This window comes from Numenius arquata, chromosome 9 (assembly GCF_964106895.1).
Source record: "Numenius arquata chromosome 9, bNumArq3.hap1.1, whole genome shotgun sequence".
Classification (NCBI taxonomy): Eukaryota; Metazoa; Chordata; class Aves; order Charadriiformes; family Scolopacidae; genus Numenius; species Numenius arquata.
In genome coordinates, this window is record NC_133584.1 from 40,501,017 (window position 1) to 40,519,499 (window position 18,483).

Genomic DNA, 18,483 nt, shown 5'->3' on the forward strand with positions numbered 1-18,483 from the left:
CTTTACTTTTATTTATACTTTAAAACCTCAGTAATTATTTTTAATACCTTTATAGTATATATTCAAAATGGAAGTGCATGCTTCTGACTAAAGACTTGCTACTTGTAGAATTGGCTTTTTTAATGGCCTCCTGAGTCTCAGGACTTTTCCTTGGTCAGGATTATAACCACTTTTTAAAGGACTAGGAATTTACTGATTGATGTTTAACATCTTCCTTATAAAAACTACATTTTAAGAGTTGCTGAAGAAGGATAATTGTATACAACTGAAATGTATAGTATTTTTTCTGTATAAAGCATACTGTTCCACTTTTGGTTTTTCTTTTTTCCCTAATTCTGAAAAAGGAAATTGAAATGCAGAGAGCCTAGGCAGAGTCTTAGATCTTGTGGAGACAACCTATTTGATCTTTTTTGTCTCCTTCATTTATTTGAGTAAGAGGTAATGAAGAAAAATACTAAGCTGCTATTACTCCTAAGTTTTAGGTTTTTTTAAAAAAGAGAATCCATATTATGCTCCATAAATAGACAAAATGCAATTTACTCCATATTCATAAAAAAAAGAATGTCTGTGAACTGCAAAATACCCCAGCACTGTTATCCTGTATAAGGAGTTCCTGTTGAAATTCAGTACAGCTGTGCGATTATTTTTTCTGTGTGTTCTCCTTACTTTTTCCATTGAAGTTATTAATGCTGACAGTATACTGTGTTTAAGAAATCATCACTGGGACACCTGGACTGTGTCCTTACTCAGCCAAATCCTGTCTTACTGCAGCCATTCTATTATGGAAAACTTAAGTTGGTGACAGAAGTGCCTCGAAGACAAAACTTGTCTAAAAAATATGCATGGACAGCCCTGGCTTTCAGTTGATCAAATTGATGAAGTGCATATGCTTGAGAAATTAAACTCTAGCAGTACCTAATGCAGTAAACAGCTTTAGAGACTTGTTAAACAACAATTCAGCTTTGTTTTAGTTAATTACTGTGAAAAGGTGTCTATTGTGAATAAGCTAAAGAGCAACAGAGATTATTACAGTGTGTGACAACACTTGTTGTATAATAATCATGTTCTCTCAAGGGTTTAAAAATTGTCTCATTACATGCTGTATTTCAGTGGCATTATGCTGGGAAAATGAGACGGATACATCCCAAAGTGAGCAGTGTTTGACTGAAGACGCCAACCTCTGGTGGCTATGGTAGAAATGGTGCCCAACCAGGTTTACAAGCTGGTAGCTATATGCTTGGAGGGAATATAAAGATCCGGGGTTTGAGGGGTGAACAAACAAACCAAAACACGAACGAACAAGACAACTTCTCTCTGTTCACACTGAGTGGGCTGCATGTGTAATATCTGTAACCTGTTTCTTGTAACAGAAACAACCCTTGTGGTTCAGCCACCAGTTGCCCTAGCAATTTTTCTTTTTTTTTTCTTTTTTTTTTTTTTTTTCCTGCTGGTTGGTAGATTCCTTCCTTTTCCGGTGTTCGTATGTATATACATCCTCTTCATTTGAAACATTTTAGCTGTCATAGAGAAATCTGTGGGCCCCTGTGACAACTGAAAGCAATTTAACAAGTAGCTGATCTAATAGTATGTAGCGGTTGCCTAATTGGAGTAGAAAATGCCAGCCTTAGCTGTAAACAAGCTCTAAACTTAAATGTAGCCAGCTGTAGGAAAACTAATTATTTTGAGAAAGGAAACAGGAAAAAAACCAAGCTTAAACAGCTTAAGAACTTGATAAAATGGGCTTGTTTCAGCTAGAGAAGGGCTGATAGACCGTCCTGAGGTGAATCTAACTGTAGCATAGTAGTCGTACGTGTTAATGTTCTCACTGTCCACCTTGTTTCCCTGTTTGAAATTACTTTTAATGTGTTGATGATGAAACAGGTTGTGTGATACGCCTCTCCTGTTCCTGTGTACACTGGCAAGTTTATCCCTTTAAGCTGCCATTGTCAAAGTCATAGTTATTCAGAGTCAAATTTAATGTTTTCTGCTATTATACATGCTTACTTTAAACTACATTTACTTTGATGAGCACATCTGTTTATTCCCTGGTCTAGTTTCAGGTAAGTCCCAGTAATGACATAATCACTTAATCAGTGAGGATAATTAACTAATTGCAACTCAGACATGGCCTTTTAGATTTGGTGCTGTTGCATTGATTTAAAAAAAAAATATATTGATTGACAGGGATGTATTTGGCTTTTGAGAAGTGTGTTGAACAAATAAAATCTGCAGCATTAGGAGAAATCATAAGACACCATGGCAAAGTGCTAGTGTATGAGAGACTTCACTAAGCTTGCAGAGCAGATAATGAGACAGCTTTGAGAAATAAATCTGGGCAAATAAATGCCACCCAAAAAAACCCCTATCCTATTCTAAAGCCCTCAGGAAGGGGGCTTTGCCTTTCATTGTGAATAAACCTTAACAGCAGTGTTAGGAGTTGTTACCCAGAAGTGCTGGGATCTTCAACGCTGTAGTTACATGCTGGTCAATTGTATGATGAATCTGAATAAGTAACTGTTAAGATAACCTGTAACAGATGTTCAAACCTTAGTACAGTAGATTTTAATAAAATTGAAAATTAATTTAAATCACAAACCAGAATTTTAAAATGGAATAAGTAAAATCCGAAGTGCAGAGAGGGCTTAACAAAAAGGTAATGAAGTCTACAATATTTGTAGAAGTATTTGGGACATTTAGTACAACATGAATAAATGGATCATCATTCATTTGGATGCTGTCATTATTCCTCTTCGCATTCTCCCTCCATTCTAATCATACTTATGCTTGATGCGAACTTGCTGAGGGTACATTCAATCCCACTATGTCATTGATGAAGATATTGAACAATACTGGTCCCAGTACAGACCCTTGAGGGACACCACTTGTCACCAATATCCATCTGGACATTGAACCGTTGACCTGGGCTACACCTCTGGGTGTGACCATCCAACGAATTCCTCATCTACCGAACAGTCTACCCACCAAATCCATACCTCTCCAATTTAGAGAGAAGGATGTTGTGGGAGACTGTCAAAGGCCTTACAGAAGTCCAGATAGGCAACATCCATAGCTCTTCCCTCGTCCACTGATGTAGTCACTTAGTCATAGAAGGCCACTAGGTTGGTCAGGCAGGACTTGCCTTTGGTGAAGCCGTGTTGGCTGTCTTGAATCACCTCCCTGTCCTCGATGTTCCTTATCCTAGCTTCTAGGAGGATCTGTTCCATGATCTTCCCAGGTACAGAGGTGAGGCTGACAGGTTGGTAGTTCCCAGGGTCCTCCTTTCTACCCTTTTCAAACATATGTGTAATGTTTTCCTCTTTCCAGTCACTGGTGTCTTTGCCTGACTGCTATGACTTTTCAAATATCATGGAGGGTGGCTTGGCAACTACATCAGCCAATCCCCTTGGGACTCTGGGATGCATCTTGTCAGGTCCCATAGACTTCTGTATGTTCAGATTCCTCAGGTGGTCACGAACCTGATCATCTCTTACAGTGGGAGCGACTTTGCTGCCCCAGTCCCTGCCTTGTAGTCCATCCAATTGAGAGGTGTGGGGAGAGAGGTTGCTAGTGAAGACTGAGGCAAAATAGTTGTTGACAACCTCAGTCTTCTCCTTTTCCATTGTTACCAGTTTGCCAGCCTTGCTCATTGTGAAGGGTATGCTTTTTTTGACCTTCCTTTTCTGGTTGACGTACTTGTTGAAGCCCTTCTTATTATTCTTTGCATCCCTTGCCAAGTTCAGCTCCAGGTGTGCCTTGGCCTTCCTGACCCCATCCCTACACAACCAGGCAGCATTCCTACACTCTGCCCAAGGTACTTGTCCCTGCTTCCACTGCCTGTGCAGTAAGATTTTAGTAAGAGTTTTGGCACTAGAGGTGTTAAAACTAGACTGTAATAGTGAACTATATTTATTAGCTTTCCATAAGGGAGTTCCATAATTTTGTGAGAAGCAAGTTCCTATCTGCAGATGTGAATTTGTACAGAAATAATTCATCACCTTCTCCAATCACCCAGCACAGTAGCACAACATTTCCATTACTGTGTGATGGTTATCATTTGAGTAAAACAAATGACCACTAATAAGTGACTGTTCATTCTTTGCTAGGTTGCTTATTACCATCATCATTTTTTCTTTCTACCTAATGTGACTATCTAGTATTGAGCGAAAGAATCCTACTGAAGACTGAGGTCAAGCAGCAGAAATTTTGCAGCACTCCAGGGAAAAGAATTGCACAGAAGATTACTTGAGCTTGAAGGTTCTGCTTTTCTGGAAAGCACTCTAGTCTGCTTGTTGTCTTGAGACTGGAAAACAATCCTGTGAAAGTCAACCTGTGAACAGAGGATGATCGTACACATGTCCCTGAAGTTACTCTCACATACCTTACCGTAACAGACTAAAGTAACTAGAGCTTGATGTTCAGGAACTTGGTTATCATCTGAACAAAAATGTGTATACATTGGGGGGTGGGGGAGTATTTAGGATCATCGGACTTGTTTTATAATGTTCATGCTGATGAAGGACAACTTGATGTCTTCACGCTGATCAACTGGAAAAAAGGCTGTTTTTCAGTACTGCAGCTCAAGAGGACCCTCAAAGTGTGTCTGTTCTACATTTAGTCACTGGTACCACCTTTGCTAGACTTCCATTTATAAAGGTTTTTTGGAGGAGACAAAACTCTTGTCCAGGATTTGCATATGCAATGTCTTTAAAGGCGCTTGTCTTGCTCGTCAATGAAGGGGAAAGTGATAGGGCATCTATATTGTGCAGAGGTCAAGAGGAGTTGTGTGTGTGCATTGGGGATCATCGTCGTTTTCAGGTTGTAGTCTCAGTCTCGCTTATGTCTAATAAATGTGAGGAATAGCTAGTACATGGTCATATTCTGCCTTACATAATAAGTAAAAACGTACTTTAATACAAACTTTTTTAGGAGATAACAGACCTTCTTCAGGCCTTATTTTTGTCCAGATCATATCTACTGTGACACCATGCAGTAAGTGCTTACTAAGAATATTGATTTTTGTAGAAGGTATGACACTGAACTTATCAGACCTTGGACTGGATTCAGCATCAGTCCCTCTCTTCCTCTGCTTTCTTGTAAAGACCTCTTTTTGAGGATTAACTCCTTCTTCCCTTTGGAGAAGTGATAGCTATGTGTTTCCAAGGGATAATTTTGTGGAAAAGATCACAGTCTTGGTCAGATTGGGCTAACTCAACGGTTGTTTGGGGGTTCTGGCTGACCTCTGGACTTGGGCCCTCTATTTGCTCCTTGTGGGAACACAGACGTAGGTTACCAAGGCTTTCCGAGTTGCAGGGAAGCACTTCATGGGACAGACAAACCTTTTGTGTAAGATTGTGAAACCGTACAGGGTGTAGGTGCCCAGGCATCAGCTGCGGGGGCTGCGGAGTGGCCTCTGTGAGGAGACACTGGGGCTGCCCCAGGCTGGACGCAGACTGTTCCAGCCAGCTCCAGCTGGCCCACGGTGGTGACACTTCCGTGTCCATGAGCTAGGGAGGAAAGGTGTTTTTCCTAGGTGTTTTAATGTTTACTTCTTTTTATTTTGTTTCTGTTTCCCAATATCTGAGTCAGTAAATAAATATTTCAAGTAATTAGCAGTAAATCAAGTTAATTTTCCCAAACTGAGTCTGTTTTGCCCACAGCAGTAGTTGGTAAGTGATCTCCCTCTCTTGACCCATGAGGTCTCTAATTCCTGTTCTTCTCGGTTTTTCCCCACGAACCCTTGTCCTGCCAAGGGGGCAGTGAGGGAGCACCTGTGGGGAGTTGGGCTGCTGGCCAGGGTCAACCCACCACAGAAACTGGAAGCGATTCCATCTCTGCCCAGGGTTTAATCAGTCTTACCAGCAAGCAAAGGACCAAGATTATGCGAACGCGTGTTCTGGCCGTGTCAGTGTTTGAGGTGTGCCCAAGCATGCATTGTGTTCAGGTGATCTGGAAGCCATGCTAGCATTACGTACCACCATTCTGAGCTGCAGGTAAGGAAAAGCTTAAGGATGCTGAAAAACAGCCTTAAACCAAACTATGCTGTGTCTACCCGAGATGATGACAGACTGGGCAGTTGGCAGTTTTACATGGATAAGACAAGGTGGAAGCTTTACCCTCAGCTCCTTCATAAAAGGTCTGATAGGTGTTTGTAGTAGGATCGCAGGAGATAACATAGCTAGGCTGACTTCCAGATGTAACCACGGTAACAGCGTAGTTCAGATGCACTTCCCTACTCTGTGCATAAGGCTGATGTACATGCAAAGGAGCTCTTCCTGTGTGGAATGGTGTGGAGAAGAACACGAATGTGAGACAACTAGATTCAAAATATTTCTTTTGTTTTCTTTGTTTGCCTTTAAGAGTAATGTTTGGGGTTTTCTTAGTTTTGTAAACATCCTTTAAATGCGTTGGTTGGTTTTCTTCCATAAAATGAAACTTCAGAAATGGGATTCATGACTTTTAACTAGTTGAAAGAAGAGCAGTGTTGAATATCTCCAGTATCTGATTACTTCTGTTTGTCAAAAAAACCCTGTTGATGTCACATTTGTTTAAGCTTAGCCATTTGCTTTGCAGCAATGTTTATGACTTTATAACCAACCTATGTCTTTTTAGCCCAAGGAGAGTATGGCCCTAGCCTGGAAAAATCCAGGCTTAATGGTTTGAGACTAGGAGATTTGTTGATACACTGAGATCGTACAGTTGTGTGCATGCTGTTTTTTTTATGATATGGTAACGGTTTGCTTTGACATAGTTGCATAGGATTAGCAGAGACTAATGCTTGATTTATGGTTTGTAAAATACTTGAAGATGCATATGGCATGAATAAATACGTAATTTGGGGACTTGCATTTAAACAGGTCGAGTTAAAAAAGTTGTTTTGAGTCAACACTCTTTTACATAGTAAAAGTTGTTACTCTTCTTTCTAAAATAGGTGTTGCAGGCCGTCCCCCAAATTCTGTCATGTGTTTTCCTAGGAAGTTAATATCCCAGTATATCTACTCCTTTTATGATTAAAGAGTTTGAGTTAGTCAGGACTGCTACGAATTGAGTTTAATGTTTTCATGGTCATCTTTGTTTTACAAAATCTAAATATAAATGGGAAAAAAAGGGAAAACTTGAAATTGTTTGGAAGGGAGTAACTCAAGAAACATTTATACATTTAAAACTATCACCAATTAGCACTCCATCGTTACTCAACCTGGGCAGGAAAAAAAAAAATCAATGCAAGTACTGCCAGTTCAGTGATTTAGCATCATCTTCATAGAAAGGATCTATTTAAGAATTACTCCAAATTGATTTTTAGTGGATCTTTTCCCGAATCACATCATTGCTCTTCATCTTTTTCTATTATTTATTTCGTTTCCTTTATTCTTTAAAGTAAGCATCATCAATATCAGTTTGAAATTTTCTGACTTGTTCAAGAAAAAACAATAACTTTCTAATGCGTTCTCAAAACAAAATTATTACATCCTGATGATGAAAACAAATGGGATGCAGTTTTTCAAAAGTGCCTTGAATGTTCAAAAATGTATTTTATCATAGACATCTAAGATGATTGGTCATGCTGACCTTTTTTGAAGTGTGTTATCTGAAAAATGCCAGTGTATAGTTAAATTACATATTAGAAACACAGATCCCTAGCAAGAATTATTTCTATCAGACACAACTGTATTTTAAATGTTTAGGTATTAGTCCAGGCGTAGCTGCAGCTTGGTAATAGACTCGGATCATCTGGGATCTTCTAGCAAGTTTGTGATGTAAGGAGGATAATTATGTCCACCTGCCAAAGATGCTTTTACTGTATGTTATTTTAACAGTCTGTCTATGTGTTTTAAAGGGGCAAATTGCCCTCAAGCAGGGAAGGCTAATGCTGTGTCTCTGATGGCTTATGGAGCTGGCTGAATGTAAAAAGAACACGCCGAACCATCTAAAACGACATTTCAGATGCCTCTGGAGACAGCCTGAACATCCTGGCCTTCTGGAAAGGCTTTTGTCTCCCTGTGGTTCACCTCTAGTGGTGTCACTACTGAGCAAAAAAAATGCAGTCTACAATTTGGACTGGTTTCGTCTACTGGAGCAGGGATGCGTCTCTGTCAGTCCTACAGTTACTTCTTGTCTGGTGAACAAATGAAAAGTTTGTAATGCTACTCTTGCACATATTTTTAAATACCTTTTAAAGGGGAAAGAAATTCTACAAAAACAGTCTACTGCCGTCATCACAAATAGTTTCCTAGCTAAATAGTTGGAAAGCTGCCCCTTGGCACTCTTTTTTTTCCCCCAGAAAGAAGCAGAGAAAGGATGAGTAGATTAACCCTCAGCAGTGCCTGCCCAAGAGGGCTTGTCAAGTGTGACTTTCAAACTCCCTTCATCTTTGTGCCCTTCAGAACAGCACAGGCTGTGTTTAAAAGGTCTGCAAATGGACAAACCACAGTTCAGTAATTCTCTTTGTTGCTTCTATCACTTCGTAATCAGCTTGTGTCTTTCCATCCATCCAACTTATATGAAATAGTTCTTAAAGAAATAACATCTGCTCACACGGAATGGGGAAAAATGTGTAGAGTGTCTCTTAAAATAGCAGTGTAAGTGGAAGCTTCTTCTGAAATTAGGGCAGAAGAGTTGCCTGATGGAAGGGAAAAGAAAAAAAAAAAGTGTTTCTGGTGGAAAGAATTAACCTGTAGAGTATTTGCTTATTTGTAACCACTACAGAATTTAGTGCAATTTTGTTGGTCATAGGATAATTCCAGCATTCTACAAATTACTTTCTCTCATTTCTTTTTCTTTTGTAAGGACTTTCAAGACCACTTTCTATTATTGCAGTAGTTGGGAAAATGTTTGAGAAAATCTATACTGAGATCAATAGCCAGACACTTTATTTTTTCTGTTTTGTAGGTAGTGATGATACGATTCTGTCTCCAAGGAGAATGTACACAGTGAGTCTTCCTCCAGAGGGGTACGTTGCAGTTACTCCAGACGCTATTAATATTTCAGTTTCTGAAAACTCAGACAGTAGTGCTGACTCAACAGGTAAGCCTGCATGGTTGCTACTATCATGAATTTTTGTCAAAAGAAACTCCTTATCAACTCTTACCAAGTAGATCCAAATTGCAACAATTACGTATTTAAACTGTTGCTGCCAGTGGGTGTCACTGTTTTGCAACATAAGCAAAATGAAGATGTACATCCCTATGGGTTCATTTTCAGAGTTTGAAGACCAGGTTCAACATTTGGTTGCAGCCATACAGTGTCACTGATCTTACTGAAGTTACATAAAGTGTAACTGAAGATAGTCTTCTGCCCCTCCGACTCAAATGCCACATGTATATTCATATTGTGCCTGCTTACAGTCATATTATTTTTAAAAGTAAATGTTAGATAAAGCCATTTTAATAAGTCTTACTCCTGGTGTTCTGAGGAATTGGGCAAAGACTTAACAACCTTTCCAATTTATCTCTCCCAATTAGAACAGACCTCCACCTGATTGGAGTTGATGGAGGCAGATACCAATCTTTTAGCATTGAGAGGCTTTCTGATGAGAAACTGTGACCAGGTAACTTCAGAACCAATATTTAGTGTTGTCAAAGGATACAAGAGAAGCAGCACAGGATCTGTAAGGAAGTGGGGTCTAAGTTGACCTCAGTTAAAAACATGGTTTTCTGAATGACATTGCCAGAATTAAATTGATTCTATCTACCTTAGAAAGAAGTCGAAAGCTTAGATAAGACAAATTCATTTAGTTTTTTTCAAGTGCTATGTTCCTGTGGGTGTATGTTTGTCCAAAACTGTGCATCATTGTCATTTGCTGCTAGGGGCAGTCTCCAGCAAATAAAATGTCCAGGTGAGCCTGCTGAAGTAAAACACTTGATAAGCAGTATTTATTAAACTACTATGTCTACTTCAGCCTGGAGACTGCCTAAATATAAGGAAAACCTGAGATACAACCTGCAGATACAGGAAGGCAAATGCTCCTTGCCTTTGAAAATAGTACCCACAGGGGTACTATTTTCAGCTTGGAAATTGTGTCTGCTCTCTATTCTGAGCTCAGTTCAGAATCTGAATACAAGTAAACTGCCAAAGTAGCCCAAGTGACTGAAGCAAAGTACAGCATAACTGATGGCACATCAAGAAAGTTCTTGCTTGGTGTGAAATGGTTTAAAGGTGGTTTTTGGATTGGGGAAGAAGTAGTTTTACCAGAATAACATAAGAGTCGATCTTGATACTGTTTGGATTATGGATAGGAAGGTGTTCTAATACACAGCTTCCAGGTATTGCTTTTCTCTTTATGTTAGATAGCATTCACATTTTGATTCCAGAGTCTGTTCCTAGACTGTCCTTAAATTTCAGTTACGTAGTTCTCCGTGGACAGTTCATTGGGTTTCTGTTTCACAACATGTCAGCCTCAAGCTTTTTATTCTGATATTGAAGCACCCTTTCTCTCCCACCATGCCGTATAAACTCTGTTTATTCTTTGGTGTCATCTCCTTTCAGATATTAGAGGGACACTCTCCTTCTTTATTTTGCTAATAAGGCTAAATGAAGTCTCATAATACTTTGTAGGTAAATAGACCTCTAACATTCAGTTTTATGTAGGGACTTAAGTGACTTCTAAATCAAACATGAGAAAGCAGGCCTCTGAACACTACTTGCAACTGAGATATATCCTTGTTAAGGTATCAGCCCAGAACTTTTCTTTGTCAAATTTACTCAGCTTCTGTTTAAAATCTATGAATAAATCAATACATGTTAAATGTTGATATACTGCATAGCCATGAAGTAGAATAGAATTTAGGATTGCATTATATTGTCCCTTTTTAGGGTCATAGAAATATTTGTCTGGTTTTACAATGGATAGATTATTGAACAATGGCTTTACTTACCCATTTTTTAGATTTAATCTTTTCCTCTAGTATTTCAAAACAAATGTACTCAACCATGATAGCCATAAGTAGTGTTCTGGTGTTGCTTAGTGATAGTATTGACTGTTGGATGGGAATCTCTTTTAGCTGATCCCAGTCTCAGTGTTCAGGAAGAGTAGGTGTTGGACTCCAACCACTTTTTTAACACTTAACAAAAATGCATCTGGAATTTTGGGAGACTTATTTTTTGATTGGTTTGTTACTTGACTTTACAGTTTATCATGGAATCAAGAAAAATTTAAGTTTGAAGTGATCTTTGGAGGTTTTTAATCTGTGTTCTCTTTGCAAGGTAGGTTTGACTATAAATGTTATTCTTGTCAGGTATTTGCCTAACTTGTTCTTAAAAACCTCCCTATAGGGAGGTTTTTCTTACATGCCCTTTTCCATTTGCTCTAGTGTTTCACTACCCTTTTAATGCTAGATCTTTCTTGCTGCAGCTTAAGACCCTTATTATTTGTTCTGTCTGAATACTGATTGCAGAATTTTAGGTCTGCACTCATCCTGCAAGGTTGAGGGACATGGTTGACTTTACTCATGTATGTATTTTATGGTATTTAATTTAAGTGTATACATAAAATCTATTGCAGGATAAAGGCTGTGATTTTAGGCAATGCTCATAAAATACAAAAAGAACAGGGTAGACAATCACAACATGAATTACTTAGTTTGCTCACCTAGATTTAGTTGTATATCCCTTGTTTAGATTTTTTTTGAAAGAATAAAGGAAAGCTCCAACAAGAGCCTTTCGCACTGAAAAAAAAAAAGAGGGAGAGTGCATGTCTGAATGTATGAACATCCTACATACATAAATCTGTTTTGTTTAGAAGTACCTCAGGTAATTCCAAAGAACCAGTTCCATAAATTGGAAATGCAGATCTAGTGCTTGCATTGTTTTACTTTTTAATACTATCTATATGATACTTTGTTGCCCTTCAAAATATATCTTCTGTGTTTCCTAAAAAATGGAACACATTTTATGTATGCTGCCTTGCTAGCCTTTTATAGCCTTTGGACCTAGAAGTAAGGGAAACAAATTCTCTGGAAATTCAAATGAACAGAAACCTGACTCAGAAAATAATTTCATTGTTTATCAAACCTGTCTCACGAAAATAATCTGACCATATATCAGGATTAAAATTTTTCAGTTGTAACGTAGTTATGTATCAGTGTGATTTTTCTATGTCTTTTCAATAAATTAAGAAAACCAAATCCTTGTCTATCTGAATTAACATCACAAGATTATCAAGATGAATAGAAATGCCGTGGCTGATATTTCCTTGAGTTAAATTAATCTGTGGAAGAATTACTCAGTCACTAGAATATGCATTTAAGACAGCTGTTTTTGAGAAGTTATTTCAAAGTTGGAGTTAATTACAGTTATAAATTAAAATAATTTCTTGTCAGCGCTAAAATATCTTTGGGTTTGTCCATTATTATTCTTCTTTAAACTAGTAGTTACATTATGGTTGATACTGTCGGACTGACATGGATCCTGTCCAGATTGGCTTCTGAAGAGGGAAAAAAAAATAGCAAAGCAGGTCTGCGTGAATATTTCAGTATGTCTTTCTCCATCCTTCTCTGCATGTTGTTTTTAGCACTTCAGATAATTTTTCGAATACTTTTGCCTGCTGCGTCAAATAAATTATGACCAGTTATGCCCGTAACATTATGGAGTCACCTTGTGATGCATGCATAAATGACTAATGCCGTGGGGATTTAAAGTTCTGTGAAGCATCTTGGCTTCCTTGTGTAACTCTTATATATTTTCCAAAGATGGGGGGATAGACTGCTCTTTCAGATTTGTTTTCTTTGTGTAAGCAGGTGATTCATGAACCTGTAGTAATGAGAAGAGAAATGTAAGACTGCCTTGTCTTTCAAGAAAATAATGAAAATTAAATTCATCCAACATTCTTAGAATAATAAATTAGTTTTCTATTTTTTAAAAACTCCTTTGACTGTTTTGGAGGAATTGAGTCACCCTGATGGTGTGATCATGTCAGCCTTCTGTTGACCTCGTTGAGTAACGAGAATTAGACAGTCAAGGGAGGAAATAATGCAGAGAATTTCTTTTGATTTTCATATAATTTTCATATTGACTTTGGTCCATGTTAATGCACTGCTAGCTTTCTTTTAGCAAAAGACTTTCTACTTTTCACAAGGGTATTAAAATGTGTAATGTTCAAGCTACAGATAAGTTATCATCCATCAAATTCTGGTTATAAACTCAATACCCTCATAGCTTAAAGCTCTTAAATCAGATCAAAATTAATTTATTTTTTATTATCGAGAAGTATTTCTTCAGGACTAGTGACTTGAGAGATAAACCACCCTTTTAAACATGATGGTGTATATGAAAGGAGAATCCAGGAAACTTTAATTATGTGTTCCTTAACTTACTAGGAAGCGGTAGCTTAGTTTAGATTTCCTTTGGATTTTAATTTCATAAGATGAAGTTAAATTGTGGAGTTCTTGCTTCTTATTTTAAGATAGGTGCAACAGTAGGAAATACTGTATCTTGCATTAAAATATGAATGCTAAAAATGTAACCTTGTTCCTTCTAAAGATAAACTGATTTTTATTTCTCCAGCAATGTTTCTTCTTGGGTACTCTAATTTAAGCTATGATAATAGAATATAACTTTTTTATATTATTTGTGCACAAAACAGTGTGCTGGATTATATTTTCTCTCTGAAGTGCTTTAATATTAAATCCATATTTTCATGTAGAGTCCCAAAGTGGTGGTTGGTGTTTCTTAGACTCATGGCAGAGCAAATTCCTGATCCAGAGACTGTGGAAAATAAAAAGAATATGCACGTAGGAGTTCAGGAATATGCAGTAGTTGAGGACACCTGGTAGAACAGATAAAGAGAATTCAAAGAAAAGTGTTCTTAGGTAATTTTTATTTTTAATTTCATAACCCATTGTTTTTGTTCTTGTCAAGTTTCACTCATTTTTTCCCTCATGTTTTTGGACCATGGTATTCGTCTGAAAATATCCTGTTGTCACTATTGTGATAACAACGTACCCAATTTTGGTGAAACCCTTTATATAGACAAAAGGAGCAAGACTAACTGTGCTTTATTCCGTCTCCTAATGGGTATGCTATGAGACAGAGTTTTAATGAGGAGGAAGAGTCCAGTCTGGATACTCCATTCCCATGCTGAGAAGAAGTCAGGTTAGAGAAATAGAAGCAAGCAGCCTGGTTTTTTCCACCTTTTGGCAGCTGGCAACTCTGGAATCATGTGTGGAAGGTGGTACTTCTGTGGGACACTTCCTCATCTAGTTAAGTTCGCTTGTTGGCCTGAGGCAGTGCAATTGTAGATGATAGGTGTATACATGTTAGTTTTTAATGTAGCTGGCCTTTGGACTTTCACTTTTTTTAGTTGCTCCTGTCAGAAAGGGCAATACTGAGAAGAATTGCTACTGCTGCAGCAAGAGGTTCAAGCTGAGGGAATGAATTTAGAGATCTGTCATTTACATACAAGTAAATGAAGTTACTCAAATGAGATGCATCCCAGGAAACCATTAGCTCTGTCAGTGAAGGAGAGGGACATCGGGGGAAGGGTCTGTAGCAGAACTCCTGAAAACTGCTGCATTTCTTGGGTTCGGTTCTGCTGGCAAAAATGTTTGTACTTGCTGATCAGCAAAAGATAAATCTGGTAAAGGCATAATCAGGTAGTCTCTGATCTGTCTGTAGCGTCTTGATTCGCTTAAGGTCTAAGGCAGCCATTTTAGGAAGAGTTAATAATGCTTGAGCCTGTGTTTGTTGTTAAGGAGATGCTGGTATGAATCATGTGTTGACTCCTTACGTTCTTGGCAGGTGGTTGGGAATGTGATACATTACAGAACTGATATACTCAGCACACCAAGGGAACAATATGTTTTAAGCAGCTAAGGCTGGCAGCAAACCTTTTTTCACTGGTAGGTAGCACGGGTTGTGAAACTCAAGCGTTGCGAACCTTTTTGTAGCCTTCAAACCAGAGGGATCATTAGACCGTGTAATTTAATCTTCTGTACCTGTTAGAGAGGTCTTACCCCACACTGAGCTCAGCAGTTGGTGTTTGGGGAAAAAAAAAAAAAATACCATGGACACTTCAAAGATGTCACAGAGGCTCCACTACTTTCTGGTAATTTGTTCTGATAGTTAATTGGCCTCAATCTATCTAAAAAAAAAAAATACAGTTTGAAAATTGCTTTTTTCTGCCTTCCTCCATTTGAGTAAAGAGCTTTTATTAAGCAGTATTTTCTTCTCACAAAGAAGCACAGTAATCAAGTCACCATCAATCACCATCAATCTTTTTGATTAGATAAACACATTCATTTGTGTATTTACTTCAAATCTCAAGTCACTTTTGTCGCTCTCTTGTCTATCTCCCTTTTCATGGCATCCTTTTAAGAATATAAACTCCGGTACTGTCTATAGGATTTGTGGTTTCAGCAAGGCCATGTGTTGAAGTAAAATAGGCTTTGTATTTCTACCCACTGCTCTGGAGTTTTACGTGTCAAAAAAATGCATCAACATTCTTCTGCCACAGCATTCCACCAAGAACTCCTGTTATTTGATACATTGGTACCCTGGCTATTGCCAAAAGTCAGTCTCTTATGAAATGTTTTCTGAAAAACTGCATTTGACTGTGTTTAAAATTTGTGTGGTGTAGGGTCTGGTCTGATTTTTTTTTTTTTGGTTGGTTGGGGGTTTTTGTTGGTTGTTTGTGTGTTTTTGTTTTGGTTTTTTCTTAGAACTAGGTTACCAATTAGTGCTTATGTATAACTTTGCTGTTCTCATTGCTTTTTTTATATCAACAGTAATTTTAATGTTAATCACTGATGAAAAAGCCAAGTAGCTACAAACTTCCTCCCAGTCCCTGCAGAACTGGACTTTTTCAAATTGACAGTTGCTGTTTTTTTTAAGTCATCTCAAACCATATCTCAAAATCTCAGTGCTATGAGTTCATAGGCTGTATGTGTTGCAAGAAAAGGGTATCCAAAGCTGTAAGTATTTTTATTCTCCCTATATATTAATATAGCACACATGCAATTGCTTTTCTGAATCTGATGTCTGAGAGCTATGAAAAAAATAAACTCTGTGAGTCAGATTGTCTTGTAGCATGTTCTCTCAGCTGCTCCTAGATTGACTGCCCTGAGTCTTGTGGCAACTTCTTGTGTACTGAATATTTAAAGCTTTTAACAGGACAAATTGAGGGAACTGGGGCAATTTGAGGGTGAGGATTCTGCATTTGCAAATAAAAAGTAATAAAATTCTTTTCATTCAGTTTTATTCCATTAAAAGAAGATTGAGCAACAGACTTATTAAAGGATGCTTACAGATAAAAATCATATCTATTTTAGAACTTAAGTACACCCGAATAATGAAAGATGATAAATAATCATCTCCAAAAATGAGATGTTAAAGTACAGCTCTTAACTTAGTACTACAGCCAGTATTTTGCAACACAGATGCACCAAATCATATTTCAAATGATAGTATTAATAAGTGACTATGATTGATATGCGGATGTCCAGATTTTTCTAACAACTTGCTGGAAAAAAAAAAAGGGGAGAGATTTCCTGTCCTGCATTCAGCTAATTCTAAAACTATTGCTGTAAGTTTTGTTTCTCTCTCTTCCTTTCCTCAGACTTGTTAGCATGTGCCTTTCCTCTTCTAGAAAGGACAGTATGGACTTGCAGGTTGAAAACTTATTTGTAAAAGAGTTATTACTTTAAAAAGTGGTTTTCAATAATTCAGCAAGGAAGGAGCAGTAATTATATGGCGGTTCTGGCTCTTTTGTATTTCTAATGGTCAGGCTAAGTCTTTTTTAATTTCTATTCATGAATTGTCCTGGTTAATTTTGGATGTTCTGGTTTTAATTCTCTGCCAGTTTGATGTCACTGTTTATTGTTAAAACAATATCTTCGCGCATGATAAAATTATAGGTGATAGCATTCTGTAATTTAGCTCTGTCCTTGCAGTAATTAATGTATGAATCCCAGTTTGTGAATGGCAGATTTTCCTGAGCTCTCAACAGCTTCAGGTATTCTCATGTTTGTGTCACCCTTGGAAAGCAAGCTGTAGCAACAATGACACCTCTGTTAAGGCTGTTAATATAAGCCTTTCCATAATGTTGCTGGTGTTTATAGATTAATCAATAACTTGGAAGGGGAGATGTCTGTGAGGTTAAGCAACTTTCTCCTCTACAGCCAGTTTCTTCTTCAGCTTAAGTGTACTTGACGTTTTGGAACCAGTTACAGTGAGAGATGCCACAAACAAGGCGAGATGTTGGATAGCTATAGCTGAAGGATTCTGTACTTCAGATGTTTTCTCCTTGAATATCCTTTCTGCAGACCTTGTGTTTGTTGATATATGCAATGACTGTCCTAATAGATAAAATCGCCAAAGGTTTTTTCCTGAAATTGAATAAGATTATACAAGCATTTTTATTTTCAGAGTTCAGGTAAAGTATTTAATCATTTGTTATCTCAGGCTTAATTTAAAAAAAAAAAAAAAAATCTAGATCCAGTAGTGCTCATATTTACACTGGCGCTGTTATCAGTTGACTTACATCACTGGAATTAAACTGCAAAGTTAAGAAAGACGTAAATCAACTTCTCTAATACCGTTTTGGAAAAATTTTAAATCCTGTTCTATCTGAACAGGAGAAGGTTTCCTTTTTAAAGTGACACCTGATTTAAGAGTCATCCAGAATTCTAGTAGTCATGTGTTTAACTTTTAATTCCCTGGAAGTCAATACAATAAATGTATGCTTAAAAGGAGATGCTTGCTGGTGTCCCATGCTGCAACAGCTAGCTGACTAGTGTGATGGCTTCTTTCTGGAAATCTTTCTTTAGCTACTACATCTGACACAGAGTATAAACATTTGAGGTTGGTGTAGCTTGGGCAGTCACAGATTCAGTGCTCTGTCAAGCAGCCAGCTGGACTCTAAACACTTCTCTTGTTTTCACAACAAACAAGCCTGAACCTCCTGAAGGTGAGTGTGAAACTCACCAAGAAATTCACTGCAGCCCACTGAGGGTTTTTAAACACAAGATTGGGCTATCAATATAAACTGTAAGTATGAATCACTAGTTTAGGTTTATATACAATGTAGAAACCAGTAATTTGTAACTACCACTGTCTGTAACTATTTACATCTTCTAAATGCCAATATATCCACAAGCATATGGGACTGTTGCAGAACTCATGCATTATGGTATGGATTAGGAGTTGTTTAATGTCACTGAAGTCTTTAGTAGTTCTTGTGTGATAGTTTCTAACATTAAGGCACTGGTAGACATCCCATTTAAAAAGAAAAAAAAAAAAAAAGCCCAAACCAAACACGCATAAAAAAAACCTCAGGAAAATGTCTTTGGAAGTGGAGTGGCAAAGAATTCTACCCCAGTTTTTTAGTCCAAATTTGTGTGTGGTGTTAGGAAGGGCTGTAAATACTGAGGAAATTGAGGAAAAAATAAATACTGTAGTAATGTGATACACTGGTAATGGTTTACTTTAGCCAGTTGCATGTTAATGGTTTATTAAAGTTCTTTGACTTCTTTTTCTATAACTGTAAATAAATAC

General features: G+C 37.7%; 1 protein-coding gene across 1 annotated transcript in view; it reads left to right on the forward strand.

The window, feature by feature from the left end:
• The window catches only part of ERICH1 (glutamate rich 1), a 69,646-nt gene that overhangs the window by 19,781 nt on the left and 31,382 nt on the right, over positions 1 to 18,483 (forward strand). Inside the window, exon 3 of the mRNA XM_074153602.1 lies at positions 8,887 to 9,021. Coding sequence (XP_074009703.1) covers positions 8,887 to 9,021 — 135 coding nt within the window. The remainder of the gene's footprint in view (positions 1 to 8,886; positions 9,022 to 18,483) is intronic.